Below are 14,169 nucleotides of genomic sequence, written 5' to 3' on the forward strand. Positions count from 1 at the left end.
TGTTGATTTGGTCTTTTCAATCATGTCCCTTTGAGCTTCACAAGTTTCACTGTTAACACTGTCATCCATTGTCAATTCATCTATCTCTCCCTACCCTCAGGTTGAGAGCCTGGGTGTCATCCTGGATAGCACACTCTCCTTCACTTCCCATATCAATAACATAATCCAATCAACTTGCTTTCATCTCCAGAGCATCAAGCATCTACGTCCCTCCCTCACACCTCACACTGCTGCCATACTGGTTCACAATCTAGTCACCTCTCGACTTGACTCTCTTCTGTACACTGTCCATTCAGCGACTCTGCCCCACAGCTGTGGATTTCACTACCCCACCCACAATCTTCGCAAAATAACTTCACTGCCACACGTTAAGTCACCGCTAAAGAGCCACTTGTCCAGGCAAGCCTGAACAGTATCTTAATCAGTTGATTCTGGTTTTGATATTTATTCCTTTTTTAATTGCTTTGTCATTATTTACAAAGTGTTATTTATCTTTTATTATTTACTATATATTGTGCCTTGTTTTTATTTGTACAGTGACCTTGAGTGTCAAGAAAGGTGCCAACAAATAAATTAATTATAATAAATAAATTATAAAAATATATTATTATTAGTAGTAGTAGTAGTAGTAGTAGTAGTAGTTAGGGCTGGGCAATATATTGAGATTTTTTAGAACTATTTTTTTTGGTTACTTGACAAAAAAAAATATATCGAGATATATACCGTATATCGTGATTCAGGTAAAAAACATCGAGATATAAGATTTGGTTCATATCGCCCAGTCCTAGCAGTGGTAGTAGTAGTAGTAGTAGTAGAAGTATTACTACCCCTTTTTCACTACTCGGGGGGTGGTTTGACTGCAGCTTGCTAAATAAGCACCCACCCCCAAATTCATAACCTGCCTTCACCTAGCTTTATGCATCTTATAATTCCATATTACACAATGTTAGTAGCTTATCTTGCTCCATTTATTGTGTCATGCTGCAGGTTTTAATTTGTTGTTTTAAAGAACTGCACTCAGAAACTGATTTCATTTGGTGGCGTAGATGTTTGTTCCCAGTTTCTAGCACCACATGAAATCAGTGTTCTGGGAGGTGGACTACCAGCATGTACAGACTCTGTACATGAGTAAACTGATGCCTTAAAATATGTCACATTTGTATAAATTACTGCTCGCTCCTGCTTTTTCACTAAGTTCTTACAGCTGTTTCTTGTTGTCTTTTCCCTACTTTTGTCTCAACTCAAGACATTTCTCAGTAATTCAACTTTTTTTTTTACATATCTTAAGCATCTAAAGTCAGAATCATAGAATTACAACAAAATGTTTCTCAATTGTTTTCACAATGCTCTTTTCATTTAAACGTGTTTTACAGATTTTGTTCGCTTTCCTCTGTATTCATCTAAAAATACAAAGTTGCTGTTCATGTTTAGTTTAAAATACTGAAATTAGCCCCTATTTGAGACGATAAGAAGTGTGTTATTATATCCAGGTTCTTGTTGTGGCATTTTTACAGAACCTGTACAAAGTCTTAAATAAAAAGAACCTCCTGTATGATTACATGTCTTCTCTGTTTCAGTTATCTGCATGCCTTTTATTTGTTTTGGAGTTCATCTTTACAGGTTTCTTGTCTCAAAAACTGGCCATCTCAGACAACAAAAGGTTGGGAATTTATGTCTAAAAGATGGAGCAAATTTTGCTTTTACTTCTAAAAGTTTGAATTCTCACGCTTTTATTTACCCAATAAACACTGAAAATGACTCATTTTAAAGGCAAAGGAGAGGGAAAAATAAAAAGAGTATTATAAAGATAAAGCACAGATACGGCACACATTTAGCAATCTTATTTGGTAAGTTTTTGAAAGTTTATTGTTATATTCACATGACCACCTTACAGTTCAGCATTTGTCAGATAGTATTAATCTTTAGACACAGACTCCAGTGAACCAGAAGTGTATTATGGTAATTTGATATTCATTGTGCTGAGGGAAAACCCCTCCCTGTTATGGAGTTACCTGCATTTCAGTGTTTACCAACAGTCCATATTTTTTGTTTTAATCAAGGCTTCTTCTGAAGAGCCTGAAGGTCTGTCTTCTTGTCCAATAGGGACCATGTAAAAGCCCTCTTCACCTGGACTCTATGCTGTAAGCACGTTAACATGACAGGCATGCTGTAATAAAGTGGAAATGTGATCAAGCTGAAGTGATGATGTGCTCATGAAAAACAGGGTTGCAAGGTTCAGGGATCTCATCAAGTTGATTTATTGTTTGACTGATTATCAGATCCTCTGGAAATTCATAAATGTCAACAGGGTACCTAAAACTTAACCTTGAATCACAGCTGCAAGTGAAAAGATTGCTTTTTGTATACAGGAAAAGTCTAGAAATGGAGGAAAGCGCTGACAGCACTTCTTTGATCCAGTCTTTCCTTTTTTTCTTCTTTTTTTAACCAACTTAAAAATAGTCTATGAATATTATATTTGGATAGCAATAGCATGGAATTAACAAAGTTATAGATGAAATACTTGATTTAATTTTGAGATTATAAATTAAAATTCTTCTTCTTTTTTTTTTCTTTTTTTTTTTTTTTTTAACCTACTGCCGTTAATATCTGTCAGGAAAAAGTCAAGTTAGCTTCTAAACCTGACAGTCAGGGCTAAATATGTTAGCTTGTCAGCCAACAGTCCAAAACAGTGAATTCTGCAGAGCTCAGAAACACTCAGATGAACCTCAAGGATACATGGAATTTATCTGCAGTCAAGGGCTTTAATATATAAAGGAAGTTGCAAGATTCAAAGAACAAATGTGAAATATGTAAACTACAGAAGAAAAGCAGCCAAGAAAAATAGTGCAAAGATAGAAACAGCATTAAAAAACACATAATATAAATTATGCAAATAATTTGTTTTTATCACTGCAACCCTGCATCGTAACAAGTGTGTATAGAAAATAGATGGATGTGTGGATTTGTTTCTGTTTGGAGCAGGTGATGTAATTACATCCATTCATTCGCTATTAGGCCTGCATTTTATTCCACTTTGTTCAGCAGAAACCGCTCAGTGCTTGTAATAATATTAAACTATGTTTTAGATTATTTAGATAAATATTTTGTTCTGTAAAATGTCAGTAAATAGGAACATGTCCGTTTTTTTTGTTTGTTTGGTTTGTTTTTTACCAGTTTCACAACTCAATTAATAGACTGACAAGTATTTGACATCTTTGGTTTGTCTGTCTGTTAGCAACATAAATCAAAAAGTTATGTTTGATTTTTTTTTTTTTTTTTTTTAGGAAATCTCAGAAATGGAATAAGGAACAAGCGGTTAGATTGGGTGGAGATGGGGAGACTGGGATAATTTGGCCTCAAAAGCTTCTAACTCAAAAAAAAAAAAAAAAAAGCCCACAATCATTGGCAAAATATACAATGGCTTATTGGTGGAAGTCTGCACTCTTGGGGTGTTTCTAGTGGCCTTTTGTTTTATTGTCTGGGTTTTCTAAGTTGATTAACATTTGACGTTTGTCAGATCCTCATATGAAAATGGGCAAAAATAAGGATTAACATGTTTAATGTGGGGGATTATGATATTTCCCTCTGAGTCCCGTTTTTTTTTTTTTTTTTTTTTTCTTTTTTTCTTTTTTTTATCTATCTATTTATATATTAACTCTTTTTGCAACTTCTAATTCAAGCGCTCTACTTCTTTCATGGATAGGCTCCTCCCATCTTCTAGTATCTTAGCAGCGGATCTCTGAGTTCCTTCTTGATTGGTCCATTTCTAATAATCCGCCATATTCAAACTTCCGCCGTGGTATGTGTGCTGTTGTCATCGATCTTCTGTTTTCTTTGTATACATCAGGCCAGTTTTTAAACGCGTGGACTGAGCCTATTGTCCGTTCAGTCGTAAGAACATCTCGTTAACAGTGATTTTGACAAAAGAGTGTCACAAAATGGACGAAAACGGAGAAGTTAGCGGAGTAATGGTGGAAAGCACTAAGCAGAAACTACGCAGGACGTCATCAAGGATCTCTACGACCAGTATCATCAGCGCTACAGAGTCTTCTCCTCAAAGACTGCGTATAAACAACTCCAAAAAGTACGTAAAAATTGGACTAAGTCATATTTCGACATTTGATAGCACTTTGGATACAATGGGAGGGAAACAACTTTAATCTGAGAAAATAATTTAGTAGACAGCGACGAGCAGGGCTAGCACTGGTAAATGGGGCGTTAAGGTGTGCCTCGGAAAGTATAGTTTTAGGTAATATAACATTTATCGATTTAGTATGTTTACAATGTAACACCAGCCTGTGGTCTGAAGGAGTAACTTAAGTGTAAAATATACAAATGTCTAACTATAAAGACGTCTCATGACTAACTACAAGTGTATTTGAAAATGAAAGTAAAATTTATTTTAAGGTAAGGTTTGTTTTTCATCATTGTTTAATATGTTGAGCATATTTGACATGAATCATTTAGGCTTAAAAATGTAAACAAAGTGTGAATGGGTTTTAGCTGAGCAAAATTACAAAAATCTTTAGCTTTAGGGGGGTATATCTGTTTTTCGAATGTGCACATCAGTTAAATTTACACTTCCAGATTTGCAACAAAGGAAACAGATATGAATGACCAATAAATTTATTTATATATTTGTATAAACTATAGCTATATTGATGTATTCCCAGCATGTGTACGTTGAGTATTATAGTGGCCCATGTTATGCTGGAGTTTGCAGTTGACATGCTGCCCCCATGTTGACATGTTACATCTTATTCCCTGATGTAGCCGATAAGTGTCACATTACCAGTACTGAATGCACTCATACCCTCATGTGATGAGCACAAATATGAGATTGTATAAATGTGATCAGCTGGCCTTGACAGCACCCATTGGGTGTCATGACACTCTGTAGCTTCACTGTTTTTCTTCAGAATTATTGTCTTTCTTTGTTACTTCTGTTGGAGAGCAGTACAGCTCCTTATATGAAATTAAATATTTAAATCTCTCAGCCTTTCTAGTTCATCTGTCATATTTGAAACAGTATGGGACATAACTTGGAGGAAAATGCTTTAAAACCAGCACTAATATTACTGCTGTAAGCTCTCACAGACTGTCTTAATAATTTAACTTCAGCTTTCATGGCAGCTTAGCTGAAACAAGCTACCAAGTTTGTGATGGTGTTAAGTTAAACCTTCTTTTTTCCAATGCATAAGTACAAAGAATGATTTATCTCATTTGTTGTAGACCTCCACTGCAGAGAGGCAGCTCCTTTACGTTCCTCACTCCAGGGACTCCGTGGGACTTCAGTCTAGTAAGTAACTGCCTTGAGATGTGGAGTGCAGCAGTGTTTTCTGAGCTGTTAGCATCAAATATAGAACAGATCTCACTGCAGATCTCTTGTGCAAATATTGATCAGTTTTTAACATAACCAAATATTTTTTTTTATGTTTCTGCAGAAAAGAAAGCGCAAAGAGAAGGAGGATGACTCCGTCAGTCTGTCCAGTTTTGACCTCAAGGTGAGACACTCTCCTCATTATGTTGCAGGTGTGGTGAGCACCCGTGAATGTATCCTCACTGTAAGTTTTAATCCCTTTGCATGATTCAGGTTCTCACTGCAGACAGCCTCAAGTGTTCTCATGTGTTATGAGCTCAGGATAATCCTGCTATCCCTTAGATTGGCTGAACCGCTGTCTGGGTGAAATATGGTGACAGAACATCCCTGCAACTTGCATTTTCACTTTGATGCAAAAGACAAAAAATTAGTAAAAGTTAGCTTCACGATTTCCTTACACAGTTAAGCAGCAGTCCTCTTATTATATGTCAGGTATTGTTTGTTATAATAACATACAGTTTAAGTCATATTAGAAGATCCTGAAGATTATATGAGGGTTTTCTGAATTACACGTATCAAAGGCTTTTTGTGTGTGTGTGTGTGTTGAATAAAGTCGTATTTAATATGTCCCCAATCTAATCCAGCTGTTTGGTAATAATATGAAAGGCTGTTAAACAGTTGCAAAATGCAATTAAGCTGTTAAGATCTCTCTTTAGAGTCTAAATGCCTAGATCATAAATCCCAGATACATAGGTGTTTAAGTTTGGTAACTGATGACAAAAGCAGATTAATTCAAGAAGTAAAAGAAGAAATTATTTTATGACATTTGAACTTCAGGAGACAGTTGATAATATCACTGGAAAAGTTAGAACATTTTATTCCAGCTGCAAAATCTTCTTGGGCATGGAAGAGTTATTTCCAGCACAGACTTGCTGGGTGATCTGGGAGGGGAAACAAAAGTTCTTGTAAACAGAGAAAATGGGGATAAATTTGTAAGAGTTACAAGACATGAGACTGAATTGGAGTTGCCATGACCCTCTGAAGAGCCTATATGATGAAATGGTAAAAGAAATGTGTTAATCTGCTTTTCTAGTTTTGTTGATCACTCAAAGCACTTTTAAACTAGAAGCCGCATCCACACTCCAACAGCACTTCTCAGTCTAAACAGCAGGACTTTTTCTCTGTCACACATTCACACACTGATGGACATCAGAGGCAATGTGGGGTTCAGCCAAACTGGGGTTCAAGTACATTTTGACATGTTGTGTAGGGAAACCAGGGATTGAATCACTGATCTTCCAACTTGCAGATGGTGTGTCTTCCTCCTGATCAACAGATGGCAAGAAAACCCAACAGTAAAGCACTGTCGTGTCTGTACTGTTGTGGGGGTAAATTTGACCCGACGTCTGTTGGTTTTTCTCACATGCCATGACTTTTATGAGAATAAATATGATGTCCTCAGTGAATAAACTATCTTACTTTCCAGCTGTTGAATCAAGGTTGGATCCAGGCATTGTTCCTGGAATATCTGCTGGAGGAAAATCTCATGAGAAGTATATTCAAGAACCAGAGGCTTTTATTAGTGGTCATAAATATCTGAAACTAAACAAAAATGTTTAGGGGTTGAAACGGTTTTGCTTATGGTGTCCTAAATAAAATCTTTAAGAGAAAAGTTAACTTTAAACTATGTTTTGTTTTAATCCTCTCTATATCCATCCATTCTCTTTACCTGCTTATATCAAAGCAAGATCACAGGGGGGCTGGCACCTGTCCCAGCCATTACTAGACGAGAGTCAGATTGTACACTGGACAGGTCACCGATCCATTACAGGGATCCTCTCTGAAGCTTTTCATTTCATTGATGTCAGCAGAGGGTCTCGCAGCACACAAGGGTTGAATAATTTTAATCAGAGCTTTATAGGAAAGAAAATTTAAAATTATTTAAGTTTGACAGTAATCAATATTTTGGAATATACCATTCAATATACTTTCAGAATAATATCCAGCTGATATCATTCAGTGTGTAACTGAATAAAGTTTATTCTACTTTCCAGGAACCCAGTAACAAGCGTGTGCGACCGCTGGCCAAAGTTTCCTCCCTCGTCAACCTGATATCTCCTTCAAAGAATGGGGCGGTGCGGCGCTTCGGCCAGACCATGCAGGTACACATCAAACCGGTGTGAAACTTCGTCAAAACATAAGTAGAATGTTTGTTCTGTTTTAAATGTACAGATATCATTTTATGTTTTTTTTTTTTTGTCTTAGTCAATGTCATTGCGTGGTGATACCAAGTCACCAGGGATGACTCTCAAAGCTGGCAGCAAGGCTTCAGGTCCAACCCCGACTAAACGCAGGAACAGCACGCTGTGGTCCGAGACGCTGGGCATCCATCAGAAGAGCACCTTCTCTACCAAAGAAATCAAGCGGCAAGAGGTTTGTAATTCAGTGTTTCAAAAGTCAAGAACAGCGTCTGAAGAAAACCAAAACAGTAACTTCACAGTAACATTTATCTTTCAGGCAATTTATGAACTTTACAGGGGAGAGCAGGATCTCATTGAGGATCTTCAACTTGCACGAAAGGTTGGAAAACTTTCATCTAAATTTAGGGGGGAAATGTAAATCAAGCATTTATGCTTTCTTTCTCAGCCTTCTTTGTGATTACACTGTTGCATTTTGAACATTTAGGCATACCACGATCCGATGCTAAAGCTCTCCATCATAACTGAGGAGGAACTATCTCAAATTTTTGGTGACCTGGATGCTTATATTCCCCTGCACGAGGGTGAGCTGCAGCTTGTTACTCTGCCTTTGAAAAGTCTGGTTTGCCTTTAGCCACTGTGTCTGATATTGTGAGTTTTGTCTGCAGACTTACTTATAAAGCTGACACAGGGAACTGGCCCTGATGGGACAGTAGCTCAGATCGGACAGATAGTAATAGACTGGGTATGTATTGAACCCTTAACAGCACAAATAAAAGTTATTACATGCATATGGACTAAAAGCTATGAATTTGTTTCCTTGTCTTCTTAGCTACCTGGTCTAAATGCTTATAAAAACTACTGTAGCAACCAGCTTGCAGCCAAAGCTCTTCTGGACCAGAAGAAACAGGACAGGCGGGTTCAGGACTTCCTGCAGCGCTGTCTGGAGTCACCCTTCAGCAGGAAGTTGGACCTATGGAGCTTCCTGGACATTCCACGCTCCCGCCTGGTGAAATACCCACTGCTGCTGCGAGAGATCCTCAGACACACTCCTCCGGATCACCCCGATGTTACCAACCTGGAGAGAGCTGTATGTTGCTTACTTTCATGATCATTTAATGTGGTGCCTGGCTATTATTTTGACTTTATTATGTAGTTGTTGGTGTTGTGCCAAATAGTCTTTTTCTCACTGTCCAGATCACTATAATCCAGGAGATTCTGTCTGATATTAACGTGAGAAAAGGAGAGTCTGAGTGCCAGTATTACATTGACAAACTTGAGTTTCTGGATGAAAAGCAGCGGGACCCTCTCATAGATGAGTGTAAGACCTTGCTGTGTCATGGTGAGCTGCGGACTAAAAGCGGTTCAGTAAGTTTTTCCCCTTCATTACCATCCTCATGCTGTACACTTTTCATCTACATGTTTATCTTTTTTTAAACCTGTGTTTAATTCTCCGTTAACGTGATGTTTCAGAGGCTGCATGTGTTCCTCTTCTCTGAGCTGCTGGTTCTGACCCGACCAGTGACGCGTAACGACAGGAGCTGCTTCCAGGTGTATCGACAGCCCATCCCGGTGCGTGACCTGGCTCTGGAAGACCTGCAGGATGGAGAGATCCGCATGGGGGGCTCCTTCAGGGGGGCCTTCACCAACGGAGAGAAGGGTGAGTTAAACAGCACTCCACCAGGCAGCTAATGCTGTTCTTCCATGGCATTACACAGCTCAACTCAACATAAATTTCCTCTGGTTTTCCATGAGCTTACACAGAAGTGTTGTTTCCTGTGTCTGTCACATCAGCTTTACATTGTGCCACTACCATAAGCAAGGAAAATGATTACCTTTAGTAGTAAATTAGATAGAAAAAATAGCTGTCTTTCAAGTAGTAGTGAGTTAAGCTAAGGTTTATATTAGCAGAAATTAGAAGCCTGTCAAAATTTACACTGTTGTCTTCGGATTAGTTTGTCCAGCTCTCACCTTGGACTCCTGAAGATTCTTCAGACATTTTTAAGACCAAAGAATTTAAGGAACAAAAATCCACACATTAAAAATAAAAAATTGTACCTGAGTGTGATTTATAACCACAGGCTCATTTTGTCCTTCCCACTGTTTTTTTTTTTTTTTAATAATTATTTTTATTGAGCACCAGTTGTACAGTACATGTACAAAGTTGAACATATAGAGGTTAAGTATACATAGAGTAGTGCTCATATCAACATTGTCCTTCCCACTGTTTAATTCATCAGTATTTTTTAAACAGGTTCTGAATACCTCTGAACATGTCTAAGCAGTGTGTGGGAGAGATAATAAATTATCTTAAAGTAAAACTAGCCTCACCCTGAATACTTTGCTTCTTATGAAGCATTATGAAGTATTATGAAGTTACTTCTTTGAATATAACCTTTTGCTTTTACTCATTTTATGTGTACAGTGTTGAACATGGCACACGCAGAACCCCAGTTTATTCCCAACAAGTGTGCAGCAGATTGTTTACTTAGTTCAACACACAAAGACTTTTGTTTATCACAGGCGCAGCACTGAATGTTTAGTAATACTTTACATAAAATAACAAGAATAGCAACATTAAGCAAAGACAAATACTTTTTCACAGTAAAGTATGCTGGAGAAATGGCTGGACCAAGTAGTTGTTGTCTACATTACTTTTTGTTTTTTACCTCCTTGTGGACATCATAAACAAGCTGTAAAGGGAAAAAAACAGATTCCTGTGTACCTTTCTTTTTAATTACAATTTGGAATGGTTTGGGAACTGAGGACACTAATTGTTGCAGTCTGCATCTCTTCTTAGAGAGTATAAGTTTTTAGATGCTCAAAAGTTTGTTATTGGTCTGTGATTTCTGTTCATGATGCTCCATACATTTCCAATAGGAGACAGATCTATACTGTAGAACGGCAGGCCAAGCACACACACACACACACGCCATCTTAGTGCTCTGAGGTTATTTGTGTTAAATACCTTTGCAATTTACAAGTGAGATTCTTTTTTCTTTTTTTATACCCAATCCTGACACCCTTACCTATCATCAATTAATCTATTTTTTTCTTATTTCCCAACTTTTCTGAGTGTACTGCTGGAGTCAAATTTTGAATTTGTTTAAATGTTTTAGTTGGTCCATGAAGTGGGAATGAGGTTTGGATATCAAATTAATTATGTGCTCATTTCTTCGTATGTTCAGCAGCTACTTTCTAACTTTATTTGCTGTTTGTTGCATAGCAAGCAATGTCCTAAGTTTTCATTAGGGGACTATGAGTTAAAAAAAAGCAATAATGATGTCATGCTATGGGCATTCACATCAGAGACATTAGACACTCTAAAGTAGATCTGCTGAGCCAGATGAGGTCTGTTGTGGGCCAGTCAATACATGCAAATCTGCTGAAGGAAGAACTGCAATATAATATATAAAAAGGAAATGCACCTAATTCTGGGGGGAGTTTGGGATTTAGGACATTTTTGGATTAGAGTTGATGGTCGTTTTAGCTTTGTTTCTGTATTATGCAGCCTGAACTTCCAAATAATTTTTGTATGTTTCTTTGCTTTCTGTTTTTTTAGCCAAGAACATTTTCCGTGTGAGCTCCATGGATCCATTGCATTGCCAGTCCCACACCCTGCATGTCAGTGATGTCTACCACAAGCAGCAGTGGCTAAACTGTCTGCGCACCGCAATGGCCCAACAGCAGGGGGATCCACTCAGAGCTCAGCAAGGGGAATCCAAACGGGTAAAACGCAGCTCCTCTGTTATCTCAGCCAGGATCTGTGAGGAAGAGACAGACGCGAACTGTCCACCTGCCTCTGGCCATAAACTCAGGCCTCAGACACTCTCCAAAACCAGACTGGGACAGAAGTTACAAGGATCACAAAAGAGGAAGGAAACTGGAGTGTAGATGTAGAATCAGGGTTCAGACACATTCTTAGCCTGCGTTCTGTTTGATCATGTTCGTCTGTCAGCAGATTTTCTAGCAGCCACTCTTTATTATGCCGTCTTTCTAGCTGCACTGGAAAACTTTCACAATCACTTCCGTCCAGTTTTGTGTATCAAGTTTTCGTCTTTAAAATGTGTAATTAGTTTACAAAAAAAGTGTTATGTGCCACTAAATGTGTGTGGAATTCAGACTTTGTGTACTTTAAAATAAATTTAAAAAAAGAAAAAACTTTACACCAACTGTAGCTCTTTATTTTTATTCAATCGTTGGTGTTTTTAAACTGTCTCAGTAAAATGTGTGAAGTTAATTTCTAATTATTATCTGTGTGAAGATAAGGAACCAGCCAACTGAAATATTGCGACATTGGTGCTGTTAACAGGAAGCAGATTTTATGACATCGAACTGAACGTGTCAGACATTTGATACAAGATACTGACCAAAACATAAGCGAGAGGACTGACAAATGCTAAAGTAAGAAAGATCTTTTCGTGGGAAACCGTATCAAATTACTGTAAATGTATTCAGTGGAAATCTGTCAGTTGGAGGGGGGAGGGGAAGTAAAACAAGGTTTGTACTCCTAGTCCTGAGTTTTACTGACTGTTCTTTCTTTTTTTTTTCTTTTTATTGCAACACACTATTACTGTCCAGAGTAAACTTTGAACTGTTACTTCCTTTATCTGTAGACCTGTGAAGCAAACAGAGGGAAAGCTGACATTTTTCTTTCTATTGAGAAATAACATTTATCGAGTAGTTTTATTTTCTATCTCAAAATTACAAATGTAAGCTCTGAAAAGGAGCCAAAATCCTCACTAGGTTCAAGACAATATCTCAATCAGAAAGCTAGCTGTTTGAGATATTGTCTTGAACCTAGTGAGGATTTTGGCCCATGTTTCTTTACTGACAAGAGCTTTGTCTAATGTTATCTCCCACCAGTCAATCCCTTTTTCATTTTTCCTGACATGTTAAATAGTAGAAGCTACAGAAAAATTTGCACCTGCAGTTTATATTTTACATACCTACAAAAAAAACATTTACATGTAGGTAAATTATTACTGAATATCTGTTGTGCTTCTTTCTGGTTTTTGTTTCCACAGTAAAATTGATCCACTTCAAATAACTGAAGGAGGCATGCTTAATCACTCTTGACATCATATAAAATAACAAAAAAAAGAATTTCATGAGGCACTTAAAGAAGTTAAGGCACCATTACAACTGACTTAAGAAGAATTTTTTAGAACAGATTGTTCTGAGGAGGGTCAAACAGATGACATCAAAAGGACTTCCTGGACAGCTCAGAGGAAATGTGATTCTCTCAGCAGATAGTTGCTCTCAGTTTGTAAATCAGACTTCATCTTTTGAGCTCAACAAACGTATCCAAGACTGATATTGCTATAACAACTTTACCCACACTAGTCACTTGACTAATAAAAACAGGTTTGTTGCATAATATCAGCAGATGGACTTGCAGTATTTTTAGCTGATGACTTGTCACAAACACAAGCTGCTTGACCGCAGCCTCATTAACATCATCTTCCTCAAAACTCAGCACACTGCTGGATGTGCAGTTTGCTGCTGCTCTTGTTGTTTGCATGTGCAGTTGGAAAGAGTTACACATTCAACACCTAATGTGAAACCAATTTTTGTGCAGTTGCTTTTATTGGTCAGCAGCTCCTTGCAGCAACTTAACGGTAGTTTCCTTCAGGTCACAACAGGTGTGGTTCAGGTAGGATCAAATGACAAGCTGGAGCAAAGAGACCCTCAGAGAAAGTGTCTGGTTCTGAATGACCACTATAATTCAAAGGATAAGCCTGATGTGAACAACTTTGTTTTTAAAACTTTGGAAGATAGTCGTGGTGGGTTAACCATAGAGTCTGGAAGTGCCAGGGTCAACTGTCATCTTTAATGCTTATGGCACAGTATGGGCTCATAAATCTAGTATAAGAACGACTGTCAGTGGACAAACATAATTTTTCACAATGTCTCAAAGCCTCCTGTGCTTTGTAGCTTTCAGACTGTGCAGCGGCTCTTCGTGTTCATACTTGCCTTTGTGCAACTCAGGAAGAATAACTGCATATATTATCTATTCATACAGTGGTGGGTCTTGAGTCCAGGTCAAATTGTGACTGCAGTTGCTTCTATCTAATCTTTGGGAGTCTTTTCTGCTCTGCAGGCAATCAGTGTGCTTTTATAAGGGCAGTGGCGATGCATATTTTAATAGTCATTTAATTGTTTGATTTCATGGACAAGAAACTCTAGAGGCCAGTGCTGTACATATAAAGGGTAACAATTACATAGCTGTTTAGACAATACTTAAGTTATTTAAGAATTCAAAGCCCCCACCATATATTCTGAATGTTGTTGCAGTTCTGGTTGCATTTAAATGAATAATATAATTTAGTTTTTAGTGATTGCAGTGCATGATTTAAGAGAAATGCATTTCCCAGGTCTTTCAAAGGGATCCTGGAGGTCTCTCTCTTGAGTTAAAAACTTATTACAGAAGATCTATTCCAGGGTGAGGGAGGATTGTTCACATGCATTGTCCCCTTTAATTCCAGCAAGGCTTCTTTGCATTGCTATTCATTATAAAAAAAGAACATCCAATCAGCAAAGCTTTCTTTCAATGTGACAATGCAATTTTGAGTCAGTGTAGAAAAAACCTGAAATAAAGGTGCAATTCTTTTAATTAATATTTCCCCAAGATGAAAACAGTGTGTGTGT

At 37.7% G+C, this 14,169-nt stretch overlaps 1 protein-coding gene across 1 annotated transcript; it reads left to right on the forward strand.

Annotated features, from left to right (window-relative positions):
* The first annotated feature begins 3,759 nt into the window (after positions 1-3,759).
* On the forward strand, positions 3,760-12,020 carry LOC121648189 (neuroepithelial cell-transforming gene 1 protein-like). The gene is made up of 12 exons (XM_041998166.1): positions 3,760-4,084; positions 5,233-5,299; positions 5,445-5,504; positions 7,375-7,482; positions 7,586-7,753; positions 7,838-7,900; positions 8,006-8,102; positions 8,187-8,263; positions 8,351-8,608; positions 8,716-8,886; positions 8,992-9,178; positions 11,081-12,020. The coding sequence occupies exons 1-12, from the start codon at positions 3,939-3,941 to the stop codon at positions 11,410-11,412; spliced, it is 1,734 nt and encodes a 577-aa protein (XP_041854100.1). The 5' UTR covers positions 3,760-3,938; the 3' UTR covers positions 11,413-12,020.
* Positions 12,021-14,169: the final 2,149 nt, after the last annotated feature.

This window comes from Melanotaenia boesemani, chromosome 10, assembly GCF_017639745.1.
Source record: "Melanotaenia boesemani isolate fMelBoe1 chromosome 10, fMelBoe1.pri, whole genome shotgun sequence".
In the NCBI taxonomy this organism is placed as follows: Eukaryota; Metazoa; Chordata; class Actinopteri; order Atheriniformes; family Melanotaeniidae; genus Melanotaenia; species Melanotaenia boesemani.

Excerpts from the sequence above, each read along its gene's own strand:
- LOC121648189 (XM_041998166.1), top strand. The coding sequence starts at position 3,939 with ATGGACGAAAACGGAGAAGTTAGCGGAGTAATGGTGGAAAGCACTAAG. Across the intron at positions 5,300-5,444 it reads CTCCGTGGGACTTCAGTCTA|AAAAGAAAGCGCAAAGAGAA; the intron begins GTAAGTAACTGC and ends ATGTTTCTGCAG. Across the intron at positions 5,505-7,374 it reads TGTCCAGTTTTGACCTCAAG|GAACCCAGTAACAAGCGTGT; the intron begins GTGAGACACTCT and ends TCTACTTTCCAG.